Below are 20,284 nucleotides of genomic sequence, written 5' to 3' on the forward strand. Positions count from 1 at the left end.
GATGAAAGTAGAAATAGAACTTGAATTTGTATTTTTCTCGGTTAATAATATTTTTTTTATTTAACCTTTATTTAACTCTATTTAAATTTAAAGGCATCATATTTCTAATACACCTAAGCCACCATTGCAATCAGAAAGCCATTCTGCATGGGCCTCCCGAGTGGCGCAGCGGTCTAAGGCACTGCATTGCAACGCTAGAGGCGTCTCTATAGACCCGGGTTTGATCCCGGGCTGTATTGCAACCGGCCGTAATTGGGAGTACCATGGGGCGGCACACAATTGGCCCAGCATTGTCCGGGTTAGGGGAGGGTTTGGCTGGGGGGGGGGGGCTTTACTTGGCTCATCGTGCTCTAGCGACTCCTTGTGGCGTGCCGGGACTCCTGCAGAATGACCTCGGTCGTCAGTTAAATGGTGTTTCCTCCGACACATTGATTAAGCGGGCGGGTGTTAAGAAGCGCAGTTTGGCGTGTCATGTTTCGGAGGACGCCTCCCGAGCCCGTTGGGCAGTTGCAGCGATGAGACAAGATCGAAAATTGGAGAGATAAAAAAAACATTCTGCCTTTGAATAAGCTGCGGATATCAATTTATTCTGGTTGTTGCTTGTGACAGATAATTTGCTAATAATCATAGTAATCCTACTTTGCATAATCTTTTTTCTTGTTGTGCCCACTGCTGTTATTTTTGCTTGTGCTGGCACTTGCACTTCAGGACCACCATAGTTTAGAGACACCTTGACGGTTGGTGTTGAGGATCCTGAGGCTGAGTGAGGCTGGTGCTAGCTGCTTCAGCACTGAGCCTACTGGCCCCCAGCTGATCGGTCTGCAAAGAGGCTTTGGCACACAGACGTCTGAAACCGGGGGAATCGCAGTTAATTCGAGACGACCTTTTACATTCTTTCTCTTTTCTCCACTTTCTCTCCCCCCGTGTGAGTCTGATAACATCCTGATAGAATACAGGGCGAAACAAAACGCGATGGCAGTAACGGAGTCCTAATTTCAAAGAATATTTTCCCCTCTTATTGTGCATCAACAGCAAGCCACCATAACAATCAGACAGAACCCTGCATTAGCCATGCATGAGCTGACTGGGGAAGAATGTAAATCTGACTCCTATCATCCTCACTTCCTCCTCTCTCTATCCCCCTCGCACTCTCGCGCTCCATCTCTCTCTCCCAGAGACTTTACTCAACCAGCTCACATTAACACACAACATTAATTAATCTCAAGCCTTTTATTCTTTTAATGGTCCTTTTCAAATGACATCGAGCAATTGTTGCTCTGCCGGGGAATGTGAAAATGGTCTATTTGCAAGGTTTCTGCAGCATGTGCAAAGCATTGAAGAGAACAACACCGTGGTATGAATGCAGGTTTTAGCCAGTGTGTAAGCCTATTCACAGAGATAGACAGAACCTGTGTCCATGTGACATCCCATCTAGGCCAAGGGTGAATGGGTGAGGGTGAGGAGGGTGAATTATATTATCTAGCCCCCCCCAACCCATTGTATCATTACCCCTTCAGCCCCTCCTCTTCCCCCTACACACATATTAACAATGGTCATCGAAATTGTTAAAAGGTTTTAAAATCAATTGCAACAGACAATGGATAAAGATACTCGAACCGTTTAGAATTTTTATAAACCATCAGATATTGACTAAATTATAACACATCAAATATTTTACTGGCAGGGACAACTCAATCAAGTTTGCTGTGTTCGGCCTGATTACCAACAACGATGAGACAGGCTACAGGGAGGAGGTGAGAGCCCTGGTGGAGTGGTGCCAGGAAAATAACCACTCTCTCAATGTCAACAAAACAGAGCTGATCGTGGACTACAGGAGACAGCAGAAAGAGCACGCCCCCATCCACATTGACAGGGCCACAGTGGAGAGGGTCAAAAGCTTTAAGTTCCTTGGCGTGCACATCACTGACAACCTGAAATGGTCCCTTCACACAGACAGAGTGGTAAAGAAGGTGCAACAGCACCTTTATCAACCTCAGGAGGCTGAAGAAATTTGGCCTGTCCCCTAAAATCCTCACAAACTTCTACAGATGCACCATTGAGAGCGTCCCGTCGGGCTGTATCACCGCCTGGTATGGCGATTGCACCGTCCAAAACCGCAGGGCTCTCCAGAGGGCGGTGCGGTCAGCCCAACCCATCACCGCTGGCACACTGCCTGACCTCCAGGACATCTACAGCACCCGGTGTCACAGGAAGATCATCAAGGACCTCGCCCACCCGAGCTATGGCCTGTTCATCCCGCTACCATCTAGAAGGCGGAGACAGTACAGGCTCATCAAAGCTGGGACCGAGAGACTGAAACAGCTTCTATCTCCAAGCCATCAGACTGTTAAATAGTCACCCGGTACTCTAACCTGCACCTTAGAGACTGCTGCCCTATATACATTGAGTCATTGAACACTGGTCTCTTTAATAATGTTTACATACTGTTTCACCCACCTTATATGTATACACTGAGTGTGCAAAACATTAGGAACACCTGCTCTTTCCATGACATAGACTGACCAGGTAAATCCAGGTGAAAGCTATGATCGATCCTTTACTGATGTCACTTGTTAAATCCACTTCAATCAGTGTAGATGAAGGGGAGGAGACAAGTTAATGAAAGATTTTTAAGCCTTGAGACCATTGAGACATGGATTGTGTATGTGTGCCATTCAGACGGTGAATTGGCAAGACAAAAGATGCCTTTGAATGGGGTATGGAAGTAGATACCAGGCGCACCGGTTTGAGTGTGTCAAGAACTGCAACGCTGATGGGTTTTTCACGCTCAACAGTTTCCCGTGTGTATCAAGAATGGTCCACCACCGAAAGGACATCCAGCCAACTTGACATAACAGTGGGAAGCATTGGAGTCAACATGGGCCAGCATTCCTGTGGAACGCTTGCGACACCTTGTAGTCCATGCCCCGACGAATTGAGGCTGTTCTGAGCGCAAAATGGGTTGCAACTCTATATTAGGAAGTTGTTCCTAATGTTTTGTACACTCAGTATATACTGTATTCTAGTCATGGCTCATCCTATATTATTTATTTAGTATTTTCTGGATTATGTGTGTATTGTTTTTTTTATTGCTAGGTATTACTAGACTTTTGGAGCTAGAAAACACAAGCATTTCGCTGCACCTGCGGTAACATCTGAGAATCTGTATACGCGACCAATATACTTTGATTTGATTTGACAAATAATGAGTTGAGGGATTTTGCCGAGACATTAACATAAAAGGGTGGAACAGAGCTGTAACCACAACACTTCCTCTGTCTACCCTACCTGCACTGTCTAGACTGCCTCATTAACTCATTACTGTTGTCACATTCTCTTGCATAATTCAACAAGTATGTGCATAGCAGGATACCATCGGCTTAAAAATCAACTCTAGATTACGTCTATACATACTTTACATTGTTTGGGAGATCAAACATAATATCACTATAATTCTAGTGTTCATTTTCGGAAGTTTCATTTCAGCCCATCTCATTTGTGAACAGTTCAACTGTATAATTTTGTATTTATTTTTATTCCATCCAAAAAATAAACACCAATCAAAATAAAGTTATCTTCTCTTTTCTTGTGATGTAAGTGTCGTGAAAGTGCGTTAAATCCCTGACAAAGCTTTAACGTTTTTCTAGATTAAACGGAAAGACAGTGTATTCCATTGAGCCCATTTCGGCCATTACCGGAGTGTGTTTGACAGGTCATTACAAACGATTCCGCGGTCGTAATGTTAACGGGGAATACGACAGGCACAAGCAAGAATATGAAAGAGTCACAGGAGTAAAATGAAAGCAATCAATCAAGTGGATTTTGCACCCTTCAAACAGGAAGTAGATGACTGAAAAAGACAGATCCTCAGGTGGGCAGGGCATGCACGTTGCCACACACACACACACACACACACACACACACACACACACACACACACACACACACACACACACACACACACACACACACACACACACACACACACACACACACACACACACACACACACACACACACACACACACACACACACACAGTCCTCAGAGAGTCATCTGCTGTGCTTTTTGTTGGGAATCTGAATATTCATTACCACTGAAATGATGCAGACCTTGGCAAATGGCATAGTTCCTGCTCTTGTGACAATGCAATGTGTGTTCCTCATTCTTCCCTTATTGCACAATGTGGCCATATGTGCAGATTAGATAAAAGCTGTTCTACTATCCCCCTGATAGGAGATAAGGAGAGATGAACAGGGTGACAGTGAGTCTGTTTGTTCATAGCACCAGATGGCAATTACAGGGTGTTTTAGTAGGCATATAATGTAGTCAACTTAACTCTATCCCTGCCTTCCCAGTTGACCCACATCTCGGTCCTTCCCCACTGTTTGACTCCCCCTCGTCCTGCCCTGACTCTGTGTCTCCCCCTGCAGGGCGATGGGTAACCTGCAGCAGTCCCTGGTTTGCTTTGAGAAGCGGCTGGTGGTGGCCCATGAGTTGGGGGAGTGTGGCGGGAAGGCCCAGGCCTACGGGGAGCTGGGGGCGCTCCACAGCCAGCTGGGGAACTATGAACAGGCCATCTCCTGTCTTGAGCGCCAGCTAGGCATCGCCCGCGACACCCAGGACCGCCCACTAGAGGGCGACGCTAGTTGCGGCCTGGGCGTGGTGTACCAGTCCATGGGGGAGTATGAGACAGCCCTGCGCTGCCACCAGAGTGACCTGGAGATCGCGGAGGAGACGGGCAGCCCCGCCCGACAGGGCCGTGCCTATGGCAACCTGGGCCTCACCTATGAGTCACTGGGCAACTATGAGCGTGCGGTGGTGTTCCAGGAGCAGCATCTGAGTGTTGCAGCTCAGACCAACGACCTGGCAGCCAAGACCCTGGCCTACGGTAGCCTGGGGAGGACACACCACGCACTGCAGAACTACTCACAGGCTGTCATGTATCTGCAAGAAGGTGAGTGGTGGGGTCGGGGAATAGAAGGGAGGATGGGTTACTCATATAGATATATATACTGTTTAATAATAATACTGTGCTCCATAGACAACATAGACTTTAGTGACATGAAAGATGTTGGGACAGCTTCCAAAGGAGAATATCTATCTGACAGGCAAGAATTAAACACATACTATATGCAAATTCTTGAAGTAAAGCCAGGTTATAATTCTACCAACAGCTGCAATTTTTGTCAATAGGCTTATATTTTGTGATTGTAATGTTTGTGTTTTTCTGTGAGTATTTGTCCATTTTTTCATTAGCCTGTGTGAGGGTGTTTTTGTGTGGGTGTCATTGTCATTGTGTATTTTAGTTTTGTGTGTGATGTGTGTGTTTGTGCATGCACACATTTGTATATGATTTGGTGTGTGAGCTCATCTCCATGCTGCATGGTGAGGCATTTAGCCTGTTTACTGACTCCTATTCTTCACACCTCTATATCCCCTCTCTCAGATGGCACTTTCAAATGAGCTGCCAAAGGATCTTTTCACACACTGTGGCTGACAGACTCTTGCCTCTCACACCTCATTGTCCTCTACAGATAATGGTGAAATAAAAAGCTGCAGCCCTGGCTGTCTAAAAGTCATTATGCCAGTAACAGTGCAGGGAGTGTTTGTCACAGGGATGACGGCGTGCAAGGCTTCGTGGAAGCTGTTAGGTGGCCACCAGCTCCATTTACAAGCGTGAGGCAGACCCAGGGCATTACACTCCAAAGCCTGTTTCCATCCAGGGAGAATTATCTCTCTGGGTTTATAGGTTGTTTCATCATTCCTCCTCTGAGGAAGATATGAACAGAAATACCTTCCCTAGCCTCTCCTCTCCTGTCCTGTAAGCCACCAGTGCTTGTAGTGACCTAGACATCGTTCCTTGTCGTTGCTTGTTGGGCTTTAATGGAAACAAAGGAGGCAGGCCACTCTATCTCTCCCATGTCCCATTACTGTCCCCTGCTCTGTCCTTACATTGTTCCTTGGTCCAGCTTTGAAAAAGAACACTACCTTCCCTATCCTTGACAGCCAATTATTTTTGGCCAACCTACCCAGACCTAAAAGTTGGCAGTTCTTTTCCTTTTTTTTCCCTCCATTTTCTTTTTCATGCTGCACTGCTTGTTTTTTGTTTTTGCTTCCTGAAAAAGATGAATTGGAAGGAGGCCTAGGAAAGGAGAACCACTCGAGGGCCTATAGTGACAGCATGTGACCTCAGCAATGCGTGTGGTTGTTTCCGTGTGTGTGTGTGTGTGTGTGTGCGTGTGCGTGTGCGTGTGTGTGTGTGTGTGTGTGTGTGTGTGTGTGTGTGTGTGTGTGTGTGTGTGTGTGTGTGTGTGTGTGTGTGTACATGCCTCACAGTAGGAGGGAGAGAGACACAGCAGTGTGAATGCCTGCAGTATTATTTTATCATTATTATAATTGTTTATATCATTTATAATTAGGTGACACTTTGTGACACTGTGTGTGTGTGTGTGTGTGTGTGTGTGTGTGTGTGTGTGTGTGTGTGTGTGTGTGTGTGTGTGTGTGTAGCTTTGTGAAGTGTGTATGCATGTGTTTAAATATTTGCATATATGCATTGTATAATGAGAGAGAGAGAGAGAGAGTATTGCCCTGCAGCAAGCGTGTGTGTGTGTGTGTGTGTGTGTGTGTGTGTGTGTGTGTGTGTGTGTGTGTGTGTGTGTGTGTGTGTGTGTGTGTGTGTGTGTGTGTGTGTGTGTGTGTGTGTGTGTGTGTGTGTGTCACAGGGTGCATGGGCCCCCGGGGGCTGTAGTGAATCTCTTCACCAGCTGTCAGGCAGCCTTTAAAGTGTTCTCTAGTTGCTCTTCAGGGTGCAGCCAGCCACAGAGCCACCACCACATCCTTATGTCAGCCACCAACCACTACGTCACTGTGCCTGCATGGCACACCGAAGGTACACACGCTGACAGTCACAGTGACAGTGACGGCAAGAGATTGACACAGTTAGAGAGGGATGCATGTGGGAAGAGATAGCAAGAGTACGCAATGCAGATGCATACATCTTCATGTATGATAATTCTACCAAGTGTCAACCGCACTATAAGAAAAAGACATGCTGTTTTTTGATTAATCATGAGTCTTCTTCATAGAGAAAGGGAGAGGGAGAGGGAGGGAGAGGGAGGGAGTGTGTGAGAGTGACTCGGAGAGATGGAGGGAGATGTGAATGGTGAGGGTGCAGAACAGTTCTCTCTCTAAAGCTCCAGACTCGAATGAAACCTGAGTAGGACTGAGACTAGTGGAGGGCAGATAGACCGAGAGAAAGAGAGGAGAGGGGAGAGAAAGACAGCGAGAGAGAGAGAGAAACAGAGAGATGAGGTCGGGGAGGGTGAAGGAGAGGGTTTAGAGAGTTCTGAAAGAATGGCAGAGAGCTGGAGGAGGGAGAAAGAGGGCAGAGAGAGATAAGAGAGGGCGTATTGAGAGAGTTAGGGAGTGTGAGCGAGAGAGAGAGAGAGAGAGAGAGAGAGAGAGAGAGAGGGGCAGGAGGAGGGAGAAAGAGGGAAGAGAGGGAGACGAGGATAGATAAGTAGAGGGGGGAAGTGTTGCAGGCTTCAAAGGCATCCGTCTGTCTGAGGGTGTACTCACAGAGCAGAGCAGCCCTGGGCCTGGTGGAATAGGAATAGTGTAGGTCGGGTGTTCCTTCCTGGTCACGCTCTGTGTTCTTTTCTTATCTGGGTCAGACTCAGACACACTGTTTTCCAGGAATGACTAGAAACGCGAGGAGAGTGAGATGAGGGCTGCTTGATATCATGGCACATTTTCTCTCCCCTCCACCAAAACGTGTTTTCCCCTAGTCACAGAGGAATAGAGTAGATACATTATATTCTACTACCTACATAATATAAACCTTGTAGCCACAGACTTATTAGCAGCCCAAATCATAGCTAAGATTGCCTGCTGTGCTGTTAGCACCTGGTAGGTGACATGTGGCCTAGTGTCTGTCCTTTTTCATAATTTCCCTTCGTGGAGTGTCTGTTTCATCACAGTAATTGGGTGAAACCAAGCAGTCGGCGGGCAGGCTGTTGACACATGCAAACATGTGACATACACATCACCGCTTGAGGGATTGAAATGGGAAAACAAACGTTATTCTCGCCAGGTGATCTGACAAAGCCACGCTAACTGAACACAAAAATCTCGTTTATGGACCAGTGTGATGAGCTATACGAACAGTTTCAACACAGGGTTCTAGCCTCTGTGTGTGTTGTGTTTCCAGTGTGTGTGTGTTGTGTTTCCAGTGTGTGTGTGTTGTGTTTCCAGTGTGTGTGTGTTGTGTTTCCAGTGTGTGTGTGTTGTGTTTCCAGTGTGTGTGTGTTGTGTTTCCAGTGTGTGTGTGTTGTGTTTCCAGTGTGTGTGTGTTGTGTTTCCAGTGTGTGTGTGTGTTGTGTTTCCAGTGTGTGTGTGTTGTGTTTCCAGTGTGTGTGTGTTGTGTTTCCAGTGTGTGTGTGTTGTGTTTCCAGTGTGTGTGTGTTGTGTTTCCAGTGTGTGTGTGTTGTGTTTCCAGTGTGTGTGTGTGTTGTGTTTCCAGTGTGTGTGTGTTGTGTTTCCAGTGTGTGTGTGTTGTGTTTCCAGTGTGTGTGTGTGTTGTGTTTCCAGTGTGTGTGTGTGTTGTGTTTCCAGTGTGTGTGTGTGTTGTGTTTCCAGTGTGTGTGTGGCTGAGTGGATGATATGTGTTGTTTTTTGCTCTAATGTATGAGTGTATACCTTCCATGTGTAATCGAACATTACAGAAGTTGCTAGACTCTATTAAAAATATTATGTTTGCTTAGTCTCCCGCTTGCTTTATATAGAAGCATTATGGGTGTGTTTGTGTTTGCTCAGCCACTCGATCCTTACCATTGATTACTAGGCACTCAGATTAGTGCCCTAACAGCGTCGTACTGTGTGTCTGGGAGTGGGTGTGTTTGTGTTTGTGTGTGATGCCCAGACTGAGTGGGATTTTACAACTGAAGCTTGTTCACTGTCAGATTATCAGTACCATGCTTACATCTGTTACCCTGGACGATACCTGCCTGCCCATAGCTCTAAATTATTTCTAATGTCTCTCTCTCCAGGCCTACGGCTGGCGGAGCAGCTGGCTCGGCGTGAGGATGAGGCTAAGATCCGCCATCGTCTGGGGCTGTCTTTGTGGGCCAGTGGGAACCTGGAGGAGGCCCAGCACCAGGTACACATCTGACATGAACCTCTCCTCACACACAACATACACAGGGTTACCTATCTGCGTGTGTGTAGAGAGAGATCGTGGATGGGGAGGTGGAAGATTGACATTTTATTCACTTATCCTGAGTGACTTACAGTTAGTGTGTTCATCTTAAGATAGCTAGGTGGGACAACCACATATCTCAGTCACAGGAAGTAGAAATGTTCCTCAGTAAAGTAGCTATCAGCAAAGGCAGTGCTAGTAAGAAAAGGTAAATAGTGACTGTTAGTTCACAAAAGTCATGGTGCTAGTTTTTTGGGGGGGGGTGGGGGAGTATTTAAAATACTCTTTGAAGAGGTAGGGTTTCAGACGTTTTCGGAAGATGGGCAGGGACTCTGATGTTCCACCATTGCGGTGCCAGGACAGAGAAGAGCTTTTACTGGGCTGAGTGGGAGCTGACCCAGTCCAGTATCTATCTCTTTCTTTCTTTCTTTCTTTCTTTCTTTCTTTCTTTCTTTCTTTCTTTCTTTCTCTCTCTCTCTCTCTCTCTCTCTCTCTCTCTCTCTCTCTCTCTCTCTCTCTCTCTCTCTCTCTCTCTCTCTCTCTCTCTCTCTCTCTCTCTCTCTCTCTCTCTCTCTCTCTCTCTCTCTCTCTCTCTCTCTCTCTCTCTCTCTCTCTCTCTTTCTTTCTTTCTTTCTCTCTCTCTCTCTTTCTTTCTTTCTTTCTTTCTCTCTTTCAAATCAATTTTAAGGGGCTTTATTGGCATAGGAAATGTGTTTACATTGTCAATGCATGTGAAATAAACAAAAGTGAGAAGACACAGAACAACATTAACACAAAACTTAGAATTTAACAGTAAATATTGCATTCAAAAAGGTTTAAAAATCAGCTATGTACAGGGATCTCTCTCTCTCTCTCTCTCTCTCTCTCTCTCTCTCTCTCTCTCTCTCTCTCTCTCTCTCTCTCATCTCTATTACAATGACCTTATCCCCATACCCCTCAGACTTAACAGCCAAACAGATGTTAGCCCAAGCAACACTATTTTGTCATTTCACACCCAAGTTCTTTCCCCAGGCAACTCCGTAGTGTTTGGGATATTTCCTCCAGTCAGTGTAGCTGTCATGGTGGTGTGTTGTTGGGAAAGGAAAGGACACACTGCAGTTGTCCTCAGTGAATAGGTTAGATGATTATTCATGAGGAAGCAGGGAGGGCTTTACTGCTGGTGGTAAAGCTATATGACCTTGGTAAATAGCCTGACCCACTTCAGGGCTGATTTACATAGCCAACTATGTCCCACTATGCAATATTACTGCACTTAATATTCATACAGCATCTGTACTGTTGGAATGAGATGACTTGACCTCATGTTCGACCGTTTAAACCTAATTGTGTTTCAACACCCTCACTCTGATCCGCCGTGTCCTCTGTGACCTGCCCACGGTTCAATCAGATTTGTGATGAATACATGGTTTCATATTGTCACATGGGATTAATAGATGAATGTTGAGTGCAGTGTGGTGGGTTTGATGTTTTACTGCTCATAACTTCTATCAGAGAGGGTGAACGTAGCCCTGGGGAAAAGACATGATGAGAGTCATTTTAGGCATCGTGATGGGGTCTACATGTGCAACTGTCAGTGTGAAAATGTCCGATAAAAGTTACGGTAATCATGGGTTATATTGGGTGCATACATGGCAGTGTAAATGTCCTAGGCCCCTATTCTGATGTTAGCTTTACAGCATCGAGGCGGGACATTGCCAGCACAGCACTTTTGGGATTGTTTTCTTTTAATCTGTGAAGGGTGAGGTTGGCCCCGGGGGGAAGGTGGTGTGAGAAATTAGTTTTCATCTTAAAGGGATGTCTGTGTGCCCAAAAGATTGAACTAGCTTTGCAGGAATCAGCCTGCAGCTCTATCAGCAGAGTCAGACAGCCCGGACTGGACTTCTAGCACTAATGCTGCACAACCACACTCTCCCAGTGCTCTCTCTCTCTCTCTCTCTCTCTCTGTCTCTGTCTCTCTCTCTCTCTCTCTCTCTGTCTCTGTCTCTGTCTCTGTCTCTCTCTCTGTCTCTGTCTCTGTCTCTGTCTCTGTCTCTGTCTCTGTCTCTGTCTCTCTCTCTCTCTCTCTCTCTCTCTCTCTCTCTCTCTCTCTCTCTCTCTCTCTCTCTCTCTCTCTCTCTCTCTCTCTCTCTCTCTCTCTCTCTCTCTCTCCTCTCGTCTGACATACTTTAGTGGCCTGGATAGCTTTAACCAACTCACCACGCACACACACACACACACACACACACACACACACACACACACACACACACACACACACACACACACACACACACACACACACACACACACACACACACACACACACACACACACACACACACACACACACACACACACACACACACTCACACATATGCCTGATTCATCCCGATTCCATCCCTTCCATGTGCCAGTCCCAGGGCAGCAGCTATCTGAATGTTTGGTGTGCATGGTTCAATCTCACTTCTGGACTCATACAGACTGGCTGTGGAGGTGGAACATTCTCAGTCTTCTTGAAGGCCTGCCAACAGAAAAGGAATAGGAAACCAATAACAACTCCCATGAATCAGCACTCCTGACTGGCCTGGCCTGGCAGCACAGCCTCCGCCCACACTGTGTCTGCCCTCCCACCTTTGTCTCTCCCTCTTCTTCTCCCTCTCCAGCCTGATGTTAGTGTCTGAGACTGAACAGAGAAAAGATGTGGAGCATCTTTGAGATGAGACGGGAGGATAGCTGAGGTGAATATCAGAGCTGTGTACATCAGGCCCAATATCACAGATCCATGATTTGGGCTGAGTTGCCTGATCTGAGTTGCCTGATTCAGCTACAGACTTCCAGGAATCTGTTACAGACATTTTACACATCAATTTGTCCTAGAACTTCCCATAACAGCCGCAGGCCTGTGCTATGGACGAAGGCTGAGGTAGAGTGCAGGTTGTGAAACCAGGAGACATCCCGAAACGGTTTAAGCTACAGACTATTATGACCCCACCATGGAAAGGCTCTCACGAACACGTCCGAGGTGATTTGTTTTGCTATATGATGCTCACATGCCGCAGGACTCGTTACAATGTAAGGGTTTTTCTTCAAAGGAGATCATTGCATTGTGATGGTTCCTGATGTTTACCTGAGCTTAATAAATTCACATAGTTACTGTCACAAACTCCACACAGATTAGTTTTCTGTACTTACTGTACTTTTTTTATCAGGTTATTGGCACATCTCATTTTTGGAGTGACATTAGTCAATAAAACTCATGAATGTAACTTTAAAAAAAAAAGTTTTTACCCCCTTTTTCTCCCCAATGTCTTGTCTCATCGCTACAACTCCCGTACGGGCTCGGGAGAGACAAAGGTCGAGAGCCATGCGTCCTCCGAAACACAACGCACTGCTTCTTGACACAATGCACATCCAACCCGGAAGCCAGCCGCACCAATGTGTCGGAGGAAACACCGTACACCTAGCAACCTGGTCAGCGTGCACTGCACCTGGCCCGCCACAAGAGTCGCTAGTGCACGATGAGACAAGGATATCCCTACCGGCCAAGCCCTCCCTAACCCAGACGACGCTGGCCCAATTGTGCGTCGCCCCATGGACCTCCCGGTCGCAGCCAGCTGCAACAAAGCCTGGGCTCGAACCCAGAGTCTCTGGTGGCACAGCTAGCACTGTGATGCAGTGCCTTAGACCACTGCGCCACCTGGTAGGCCCATGAATGTAACTTTTTATGTCAAATAATTTGGTCCTGAAAATAAAAAAGCAGAGCACTTCAATGTGAGGCTGAATATGAGAGCTTGCCAAGCAGATACTTGAAATGAGTGACCAGACTGATGGGCTGATTTGGCTTGGGACTGATCAGGTTAAGAAGGAGAGGGGTAGCAGTGTAGATATCAAACATCATTTACACTGATGGGGGCTGCTGCCATCTAGTGGCTTCACTCTTCTACTGCAACTCTCTGAGAGCTCTACAGCCAACAGGGATATGGATGTATCTGATGTTTGTCTGTGTGTTATTTGTCCTACAGCTCTACCGAGCGTCTGCACTATTTGAGACCATTCGTCACGAGGCCCAGCACAGCACCGACTACAAACTGTCTCTGTTTGACCTGCAGACTTCCTCCTATCAGGCACTCCAGAGGGTCCTCGTCAGCCTAGGTTCTCACACTTTACACTCTCTTTGTCCATTGCTCACTTCTCTTTTTGATTGCTCTTCTGCTCTATTTCCATCTTTATTTGTGTCTTCTGTATAAAAAAAAAATCCACCACTCCATAATGAACTGGGGCTCCCGAGTGGCACGGCGGTCTAAGGCACTGCATCTCAGTGCTAGAGGCGTCACTAAGACCCTGGTTCGATTCCAGGCTGTATCACAACTGGCCGTGATTGGGAGTCCCATAGGGCGGCGCACAATTGGCCCAGCGTCGTCTGGGTTAGGGCTTGGCCGGGGTAACTGACTTGCCTAGTTAAATAAAGGTTCAATTAAAAAATTTAACTGAAAAAAAAGAAACCGAAAAAAATACAATATTGACCATTGACCTTCTTCTGGCCAGGCCACCATGACGAGGCGTTGGCGGTGGCAGAGCGGGGTCGGACACGAGCATTTGCTGACCTGCTGGTGGAGAGGCAGACAGGCCAGCAGGACTCAGACCCCTACACCCCAGTCACAGTGGAGCACATCCTGGACACGGTGAACAGCCAGAGGGCCCTGGTGCTCTACTTCTCCATGGCTGCTGGGTACCTGTACAGCTGGCTGCTGGCTCCAGGAGCAGGTAAGATCTGAGAGGGAGAGGGAGGCGTAGGACAACTAACTCAGTTCCTCTGTGTGCTGATACAATGAGCTATAAGGGTAAAGGGACTATAAATCTGTACAAACTATTATGCCACATTATACGACACATTATACAGACACAAAACACACACATACACGCTCACTCAAACAGTGAATTTCATCATGATTGTGCTTTGTTTAGCTGAGAGTCCTGGAAGGCATGGCTTGTGTTCAGAGGCGGGCGAGGGTAAGAAAGCCCTCTTTAACAGGCGGCGGCAGCGCCACCTGCCACTCCACTGCTGGCAGTGCCACCCCGCCTGGCCTTTCACCCCCCAGGGCACCTGCCAATGAACCATGGTAACCGAGAGTGACAAAGCCAAAGAGCACTTGCACAATCAACATCCGCACAAACAAGTCAACAGGGAAACACACACACACATACTCCTGTGCGTACACACACAATCTCACACAAACAAGCTTTGTGCATTAGTTTGTGCTGTTTTTAGTATTGAGTAGCCTCTCTTTCTCTCTCTCTTTCTCTCTCTCTCTCTCTTTAGTATTGAGTAGTGAGACTTCATAGCCTCTCTTTCTCTCTCTCTCTCTCTTTCTCATCATGGTTGTGCTTTGTTTTCTCTCTCTCTCTCTCTCTCTCTCTCTCTCTCTCTCTCTCTCTCTCTCTCTCTCTCTCTCTCTCTCTCTCTCTCTCTCTCTCTCTCTCTCTCTCTCTCTCTCTCTCTCTCTCTCTCACACCAAAGTTAATAGAGGAGGCTGTGAAGCACAGTTACTGCTCTGGCCTGACTGACAGCTCTTCCTGCCATGGAGACTGCTAGTCCTTGCTTCTCTTTTAGCCCTACTCAACAAAGTGGGAATGAAAGCTGGGTGTCTGACCCCCCTAACAGAAGTCATATAGATGGGTGTAATACTGCAGAGGGGAATGAAAGCTGGGTGTCTGACCCCCCTAACAGTAGTCATATAGATGGGTGTAATACTGCAGAGGGGAATGAAAGCTGGGTGTCTGACCCCCCTAACAGAAGTCATATAGATGGGTGTAATACTGCAGAGGGGAATGAAAGCTGGGTGTCTGACCCCCCTAACAGAAGTCATATAGATGGGTGTAATACTGCAGAGGGGAATGAAAGCTGGGTGTCTGACCCCCCTAACAGAAGTCATATAGATGGGTGTAATACTGCAGAGGGGAATGAAAGCTGGGTGTCTGACCCCCCTAACAGTAGAAATATAGATGGGTGTAATACTGCAGAGGGGAATGAAAGGTTGAAAGAGCTGCCTTTTGCCTGAGGCTAAGAGAGGCTACCAGTCCTTTAATTAGCCTTCTGCTCTGTCCCAGTCTCTCCCGGGCATTCACTCGTATACTGCTGGCATACACACTGAACAGGGTCTGGGTAAAATAACCCTTAGTCAGTAAAGGGACTCCTCTAATCATTTAACTGGTGAGCAGCCTGTCTGACAACTCACAGATCTGAACACATTCAAAGCCAAACTCAACCCCCACACTCAGTATCTACCACCACCACCACTGCTGTGGTAGTTCTCCCCTCCTCCCTCCCTTCTCCCCCAACATCTCAGCTCCCATGGCACGGAGCAGATGGCACAGGCAGCCACGCTTATATTTTATTGAACATTATTTGTTTTATTCATTTTGCTCTGCAGATGTGCAGATCCTACGTGTAGCGTAACTTAGTTTTCAGAGTGAAATCTCTCCATATGGTCTGTTTGTTGGGCTGTTTTAAAGTGAAGTCAACTAAACCGTTTTTATTACACTTTCATTGTAGTGTAATAAGTCCAACAGTGCTGTGTGCATCATGACGTAATGTGATGTGACCAATATGTTGAGCTTGTTCTCCTTTTCTCATTCTCTCTCTCCCAGGCATCCTGAAGTTCCATGAGGTGTACTTGGGAGAGGGCGTGCCAGAGGGCGGGCCAGAGGGCGGGCCAGACCTCCATGAGGGTGGGGGAGGGGGTGTGGCCAGCGGCTCATCTTTGGAGCAGCACATTGCCAGTGCTCGGGAGGCCCTGGGAGTAGAGTCCTACTACAGCAGGTAACATACACACACACACACACTCACACACTCACTCAAAGCCCAGAATAAATATACCATTCTATAGGGTGGAGACAGGCTGATGCTCATAGAAGAGTGTGCTGTTCTGTATGCTGTCTCAGGGAGTCATTGTGCACCTGTGGGGGGTGTGATGACAGGACCCCGCTACCTGTCTAAAAAACAACTGCTCTCTGCCACCACTGACAACCAATGAGACAGAATAATGGACCTCTGGATGCCCACTGAACTCACTTAAGAAATACTGTCTGGGACTGGGAGACAGGGAAACACAGCAGAGGGCCGAGGAGAGGAAGAAGATGGAGCTGAAGAAAGGAGGAAGGCAGCGATACAGGGGGAAATGGATGGAGTGATACAGGGAGAAATGGATGGAGTGAGATACAGGGGGAAATGGATGGAGTGAGATACAGGGAGAAATGGATGGAGTGAGATACAGGGAGAAATGGATGGAGTGAGATACAGGGAGAAATGGATGGAGTGAGATACAGGGGGAAATTGATGGAGTGAGATACAGGGAGAAATGGATGGAGTGAGATACAGGGGAAATGGATGGAGTGAGATACAGGGAGAAATGGATGGAGTGAGATACAGGGGGAAATGGATGGAGTGAGATACAGGGGGAAATGGATGGAGTGAGATACAGGGGGAAATGGATGGAGTGAGATACAGGGGGAAATGGATGGAGTGAGATACAGGGGGAAATGGATGGAGTGAGATACAGGAAGAAATGGATGGAGTGAGATACAGGGGGAAATGGATGGAGTGAGATACAGGGGGAAATGGATGGAGTGAGATACAGAGATGGGAGGAGACGTGTTAGACTGTGTAGAATATGAAGTGACTTTGAAAAAAGAACAGTTAATGACAAATTAATTAATTGAGCAATCAAACTGCAGGTTTACTTCAGGTGACGACTCGTGTCATTGAACTTCCACACAAATGTTCCCTATCATTAACCTACATTTTGCATGAGGGCACATGTTTCTCAAATGAGGAATTAGCCCATAGTGGACAGCCTGTGTGCCTACTGCCAACCTCCACCCCCACCGGCCTGCCATGCCCTCCTGCCCCATTACTGAGTCATTTACCGCTCCAATGGGAAGCAGCACACATGCCACTACGCCTGGCTGGCCACAATATGGCACCACTTACCGCCCCATTCACTCTCCACAGAGGATAAAGAGAGGGATACGGAGAAGGGGAGGGGAGTGTGAGGGGAAGATAGCGGGAGGGAGAGAGAAACAGAGAGAGAGAAAAGGGCAGCATCCATATTTGGGAAGACTGTGTCTCCTCAGTCCTCATCAATAAATCCAGTCAACCATAGAGTATCTTTCCCCACTTCCCATCTCCCCATACCGTCTGACCTGAACAGTATGTACCTCTCCCACCTGCTAACATGCGTGTGAGTGCAGCCGCTCTGTGTTAGACAGATGTGGACAGAGAGGGACCTCATGGGAAGGGATCTCAGAGAAAGGCTCCCGCAAATATATGGATTACTGGAGAGAGAAATGAGAGAGAAAGAGAGAGGGAGAGATTTTAGATGAGAGCAACAGTTCCCATGGTTAAACTTGGAACCGTTGTGAGCAGTGAGCTGACAGAGGAAGATGGAGGGGAGTTTGGATGAGATGTGGGGGTAAAAGAGGGGGGCAGGGATGGAGGGATGGATAGATAGAGAGCTGTGTATGGAGAGAGGAGGGGTGTAGATACAGAGGGGGTAGAGGATGGAAGAACAGAACAGACTCCCTGCTAGGTGCTGGCTGGATCAGCATTAGCAGCATATGAAAAAGAGGATTTAATTCTGCTTCTTGTTAGGGCCCTTCCTGGACCACGCCTGGGAAACTGGGCTGGACGGGTGTGTGTGTGTGAATAAGAGTGTGCGTGCGCATGCAGTCTGTATGTCTAATGGTATAAACCCCCCCTCTACCGCTATCTCTCCCCCTCTCACTCCTTCTTCTTCTCCCCCACCCCCCCCCCCACTCTCTCTCTCTCTCTCTCTCTCTCAGGGGTTGTTCCAGCAGTGAGACAGAGAGTGAGGCAGGGGACCTGTTGGACCAGCAGTTTGAAGAGCTCAACAACAAACTCAACTCTGTGACTGACCCCACTGGCTTCCTCCGCATGGTGTCCAGAAACAACCTCTTCAACAGGTGAGACAGACACTGTGTGAGACACTGGCCTCCAGTTAGCCTTTATCGTTCATCTCCAATTCCCCCACATTTCCATAATAAGAAAGCTATCTGATGAGGGAGAGGATCCGGCTTGGTAGGTGAATTCATTTGAATAATTCGCTTTCTGGGAAAATTGTGTTTTCTCCTTTATTTAGCCATCGCAGAGGCATGTGAATCCTCTTTATTAACCTGGCTGAGCAGGGCAGAGCTGGAAAAGCCCGTATCAGCTCTCTGCCTTCATTAGACTATTAGGAGTGTGTGTTTATGTGTGTGCCCATGAACTGTATTCAAGTGTGAGTCTTATCTGTTTTTGGAGCCCAGTTGTACATATTTGTGTGTGTGTGATTTAATGATGGTATATACACTTGACTGAGTGTGTCTGTGTTAGTATCACTTTGTCATTCAGTGCATGTGTATACACTGTACTGATTGGCGATATGTGTCCGTGTGTTTAAGTGTGTGTGTGTTTAAGCATGCGTGTGTGTGTGTGTTTAAGCGTGCGCGTGTGTGTGTGTATGTGTGTGCGTGCGTGCGTGCGTGCGTGCGTGTCTGGGTCGTATTTCTCTTTCCTCGTCTCCAGTTGAGCTCCTCTTTGATGAGAGGGTAATTCCAGCTGTAATTGAGTCTCCATGCTCATTAAGCCTCTTTAATGGGTTGCCAGTAATAATCCGCTCATTATTTTGGGCCCCAAAAACTATCTGAATCATGAAGCCCCTTGTGCTTAAGAGCCACTCGTCAATCTCACTAAAGCAGAGGAAAATGAATAAAGGCTCATTGTCATTTCAAGTCATACATTTTGGGGTTTTGATATTAAGATAACATGTGGCCTTCAAGGTCTCTCTCTTATTTTATTCCTCATCAACGTGGCCCTTTGCTGTCTGAGTTGAAGACTGTTGACGTGAGAGAGCAACATTATTACCTCAATGACTTTTAATTCAGAGAATAGATTTTATTAGAAGAAGAAAAAACATTACAAAAAAATGATATATCAACAATGGAATGAAGAACAAGGTCAAAAAACAGGGATTTGGAGCATGAAAGTATGATTGTGCCAAGGTGTCTAAATGTCTGACATTATCTTTGACCTCATCTATCTTTAGAGAGAGCTACTAAAGTGAATATATATATATATATACACAGGAGCTAGCTAATTTGATAGGTTAAACGTCACCTCATCTTTAATCTTGGAAACCCAGAATTAAAATCTTGCATAATTGCGTCAAATGCTTAATTAAGTTCTGGGGTCAGAAAAAATACTAGAACGAGGAGCTGAAATAGGGCGGTAGCTCCACCCCCTACAGGCAAGTCTATGTGCCAAATGTCCCCTCCCCTTCCGAAAGATGCGGATTTGTGCAAATGATCAGTGATCAAATGAACAAAGTTCCTCGTTAGTTGTCGCAACCCACAGTATGTTGACAGACGCTACGATACCAGTTATGTTACATCTGTCCACGAGAGATTACCTCATCTGTAATCTCACTTTCTAAGGACTAACAGAGCTCTTCTCTCAGATGTTCCTAGGCATTGTATAGAGGTTAAGGAGAACTCTATTGAAGGGCTCAGTAAACCTATAAACACACAGACAGGAACGTCAGGATAGCCTCTCTAGGTGTCTATCGGCTTGTTTGGTGCAATAGAATTAGATGACTGAATCAACTGAGTTGGATCCTAGTGAAGAGTTGGTAGTGGACATATCCACCTTTGTCCAACAGTCTCTTCCTGTCTGTCTCTCTTATTGACGTGCATTCCATTCAACCTGCACCCAGATAAAGAGCCACTGAACATACCCTTAACCTCCTAGCCTTCTGCTTCTAGCCTTTTGTTCTCACCATTTCCCTTTCTCTTGGTCAAACCTTCTCTCTTTTTTATCTCTCTGCACCTTTTCTTCACTTGACCCTCATTTCCTCTCTCACTCCTCCTGTTAGGCTAACAAACGTCTGTTGGCTTTCCCTCGGTGGCCTGTTCCAGGGCCTGGGATAAAGAGACTGGAGCGTGCTAGGGGGCTGGAGGAGAGCCAGTTGCTTGGGGGCACCAGGAAGGCAGGATGGAGGGGGTCGGGGGGGGGGGACTGGCTGTTACAGCAGATGGATAGCAGTAGCAGTGT

At 46.9% G+C, this 20,284-nt stretch overlaps 1 protein-coding gene across 3 annotated transcripts in view; it reads left to right on the forward strand.

Annotated features, from left to right (window-relative positions):
• The window catches only part of LOC139576766 (tetratricopeptide repeat protein 28-like), a 335,467-nt gene that overhangs the window by 304,665 nt on the left and 10,518 nt on the right, over window positions 1-20,284 (forward strand). For all 3 annotated transcript variants that reach the window (XM_071403202.1, XM_071403203.1, XM_071403204.1), the window contains 6 exons: window positions 4,433-4,956; window positions 9,050-9,159; window positions 13,200-13,329; window positions 13,723-13,941; window positions 15,826-15,997; window positions 18,019-18,159. In XM_071403202.1, the coding sequence (XP_071259303.1) occupies window positions 4,433-4,956; window positions 9,050-9,159; window positions 13,200-13,329; window positions 13,723-13,941; window positions 15,826-15,997; window positions 18,019-18,159 (1,296 nt within the window). The remainder of the gene's footprint in view (window positions 1-4,432; window positions 4,957-9,049; window positions 9,160-13,199; window positions 13,330-13,722; window positions 13,942-15,825; window positions 15,998-18,018; window positions 18,160-20,284) is intronic.

This window comes from Salvelinus alpinus, chromosome 5 (genome assembly GCF_045679555.1).
Source record: "Salvelinus alpinus chromosome 5, SLU_Salpinus.1, whole genome shotgun sequence".
NCBI classification, from domain to species: Eukaryota; Metazoa; Chordata; class Actinopteri; order Salmoniformes; family Salmonidae; genus Salvelinus; species Salvelinus alpinus.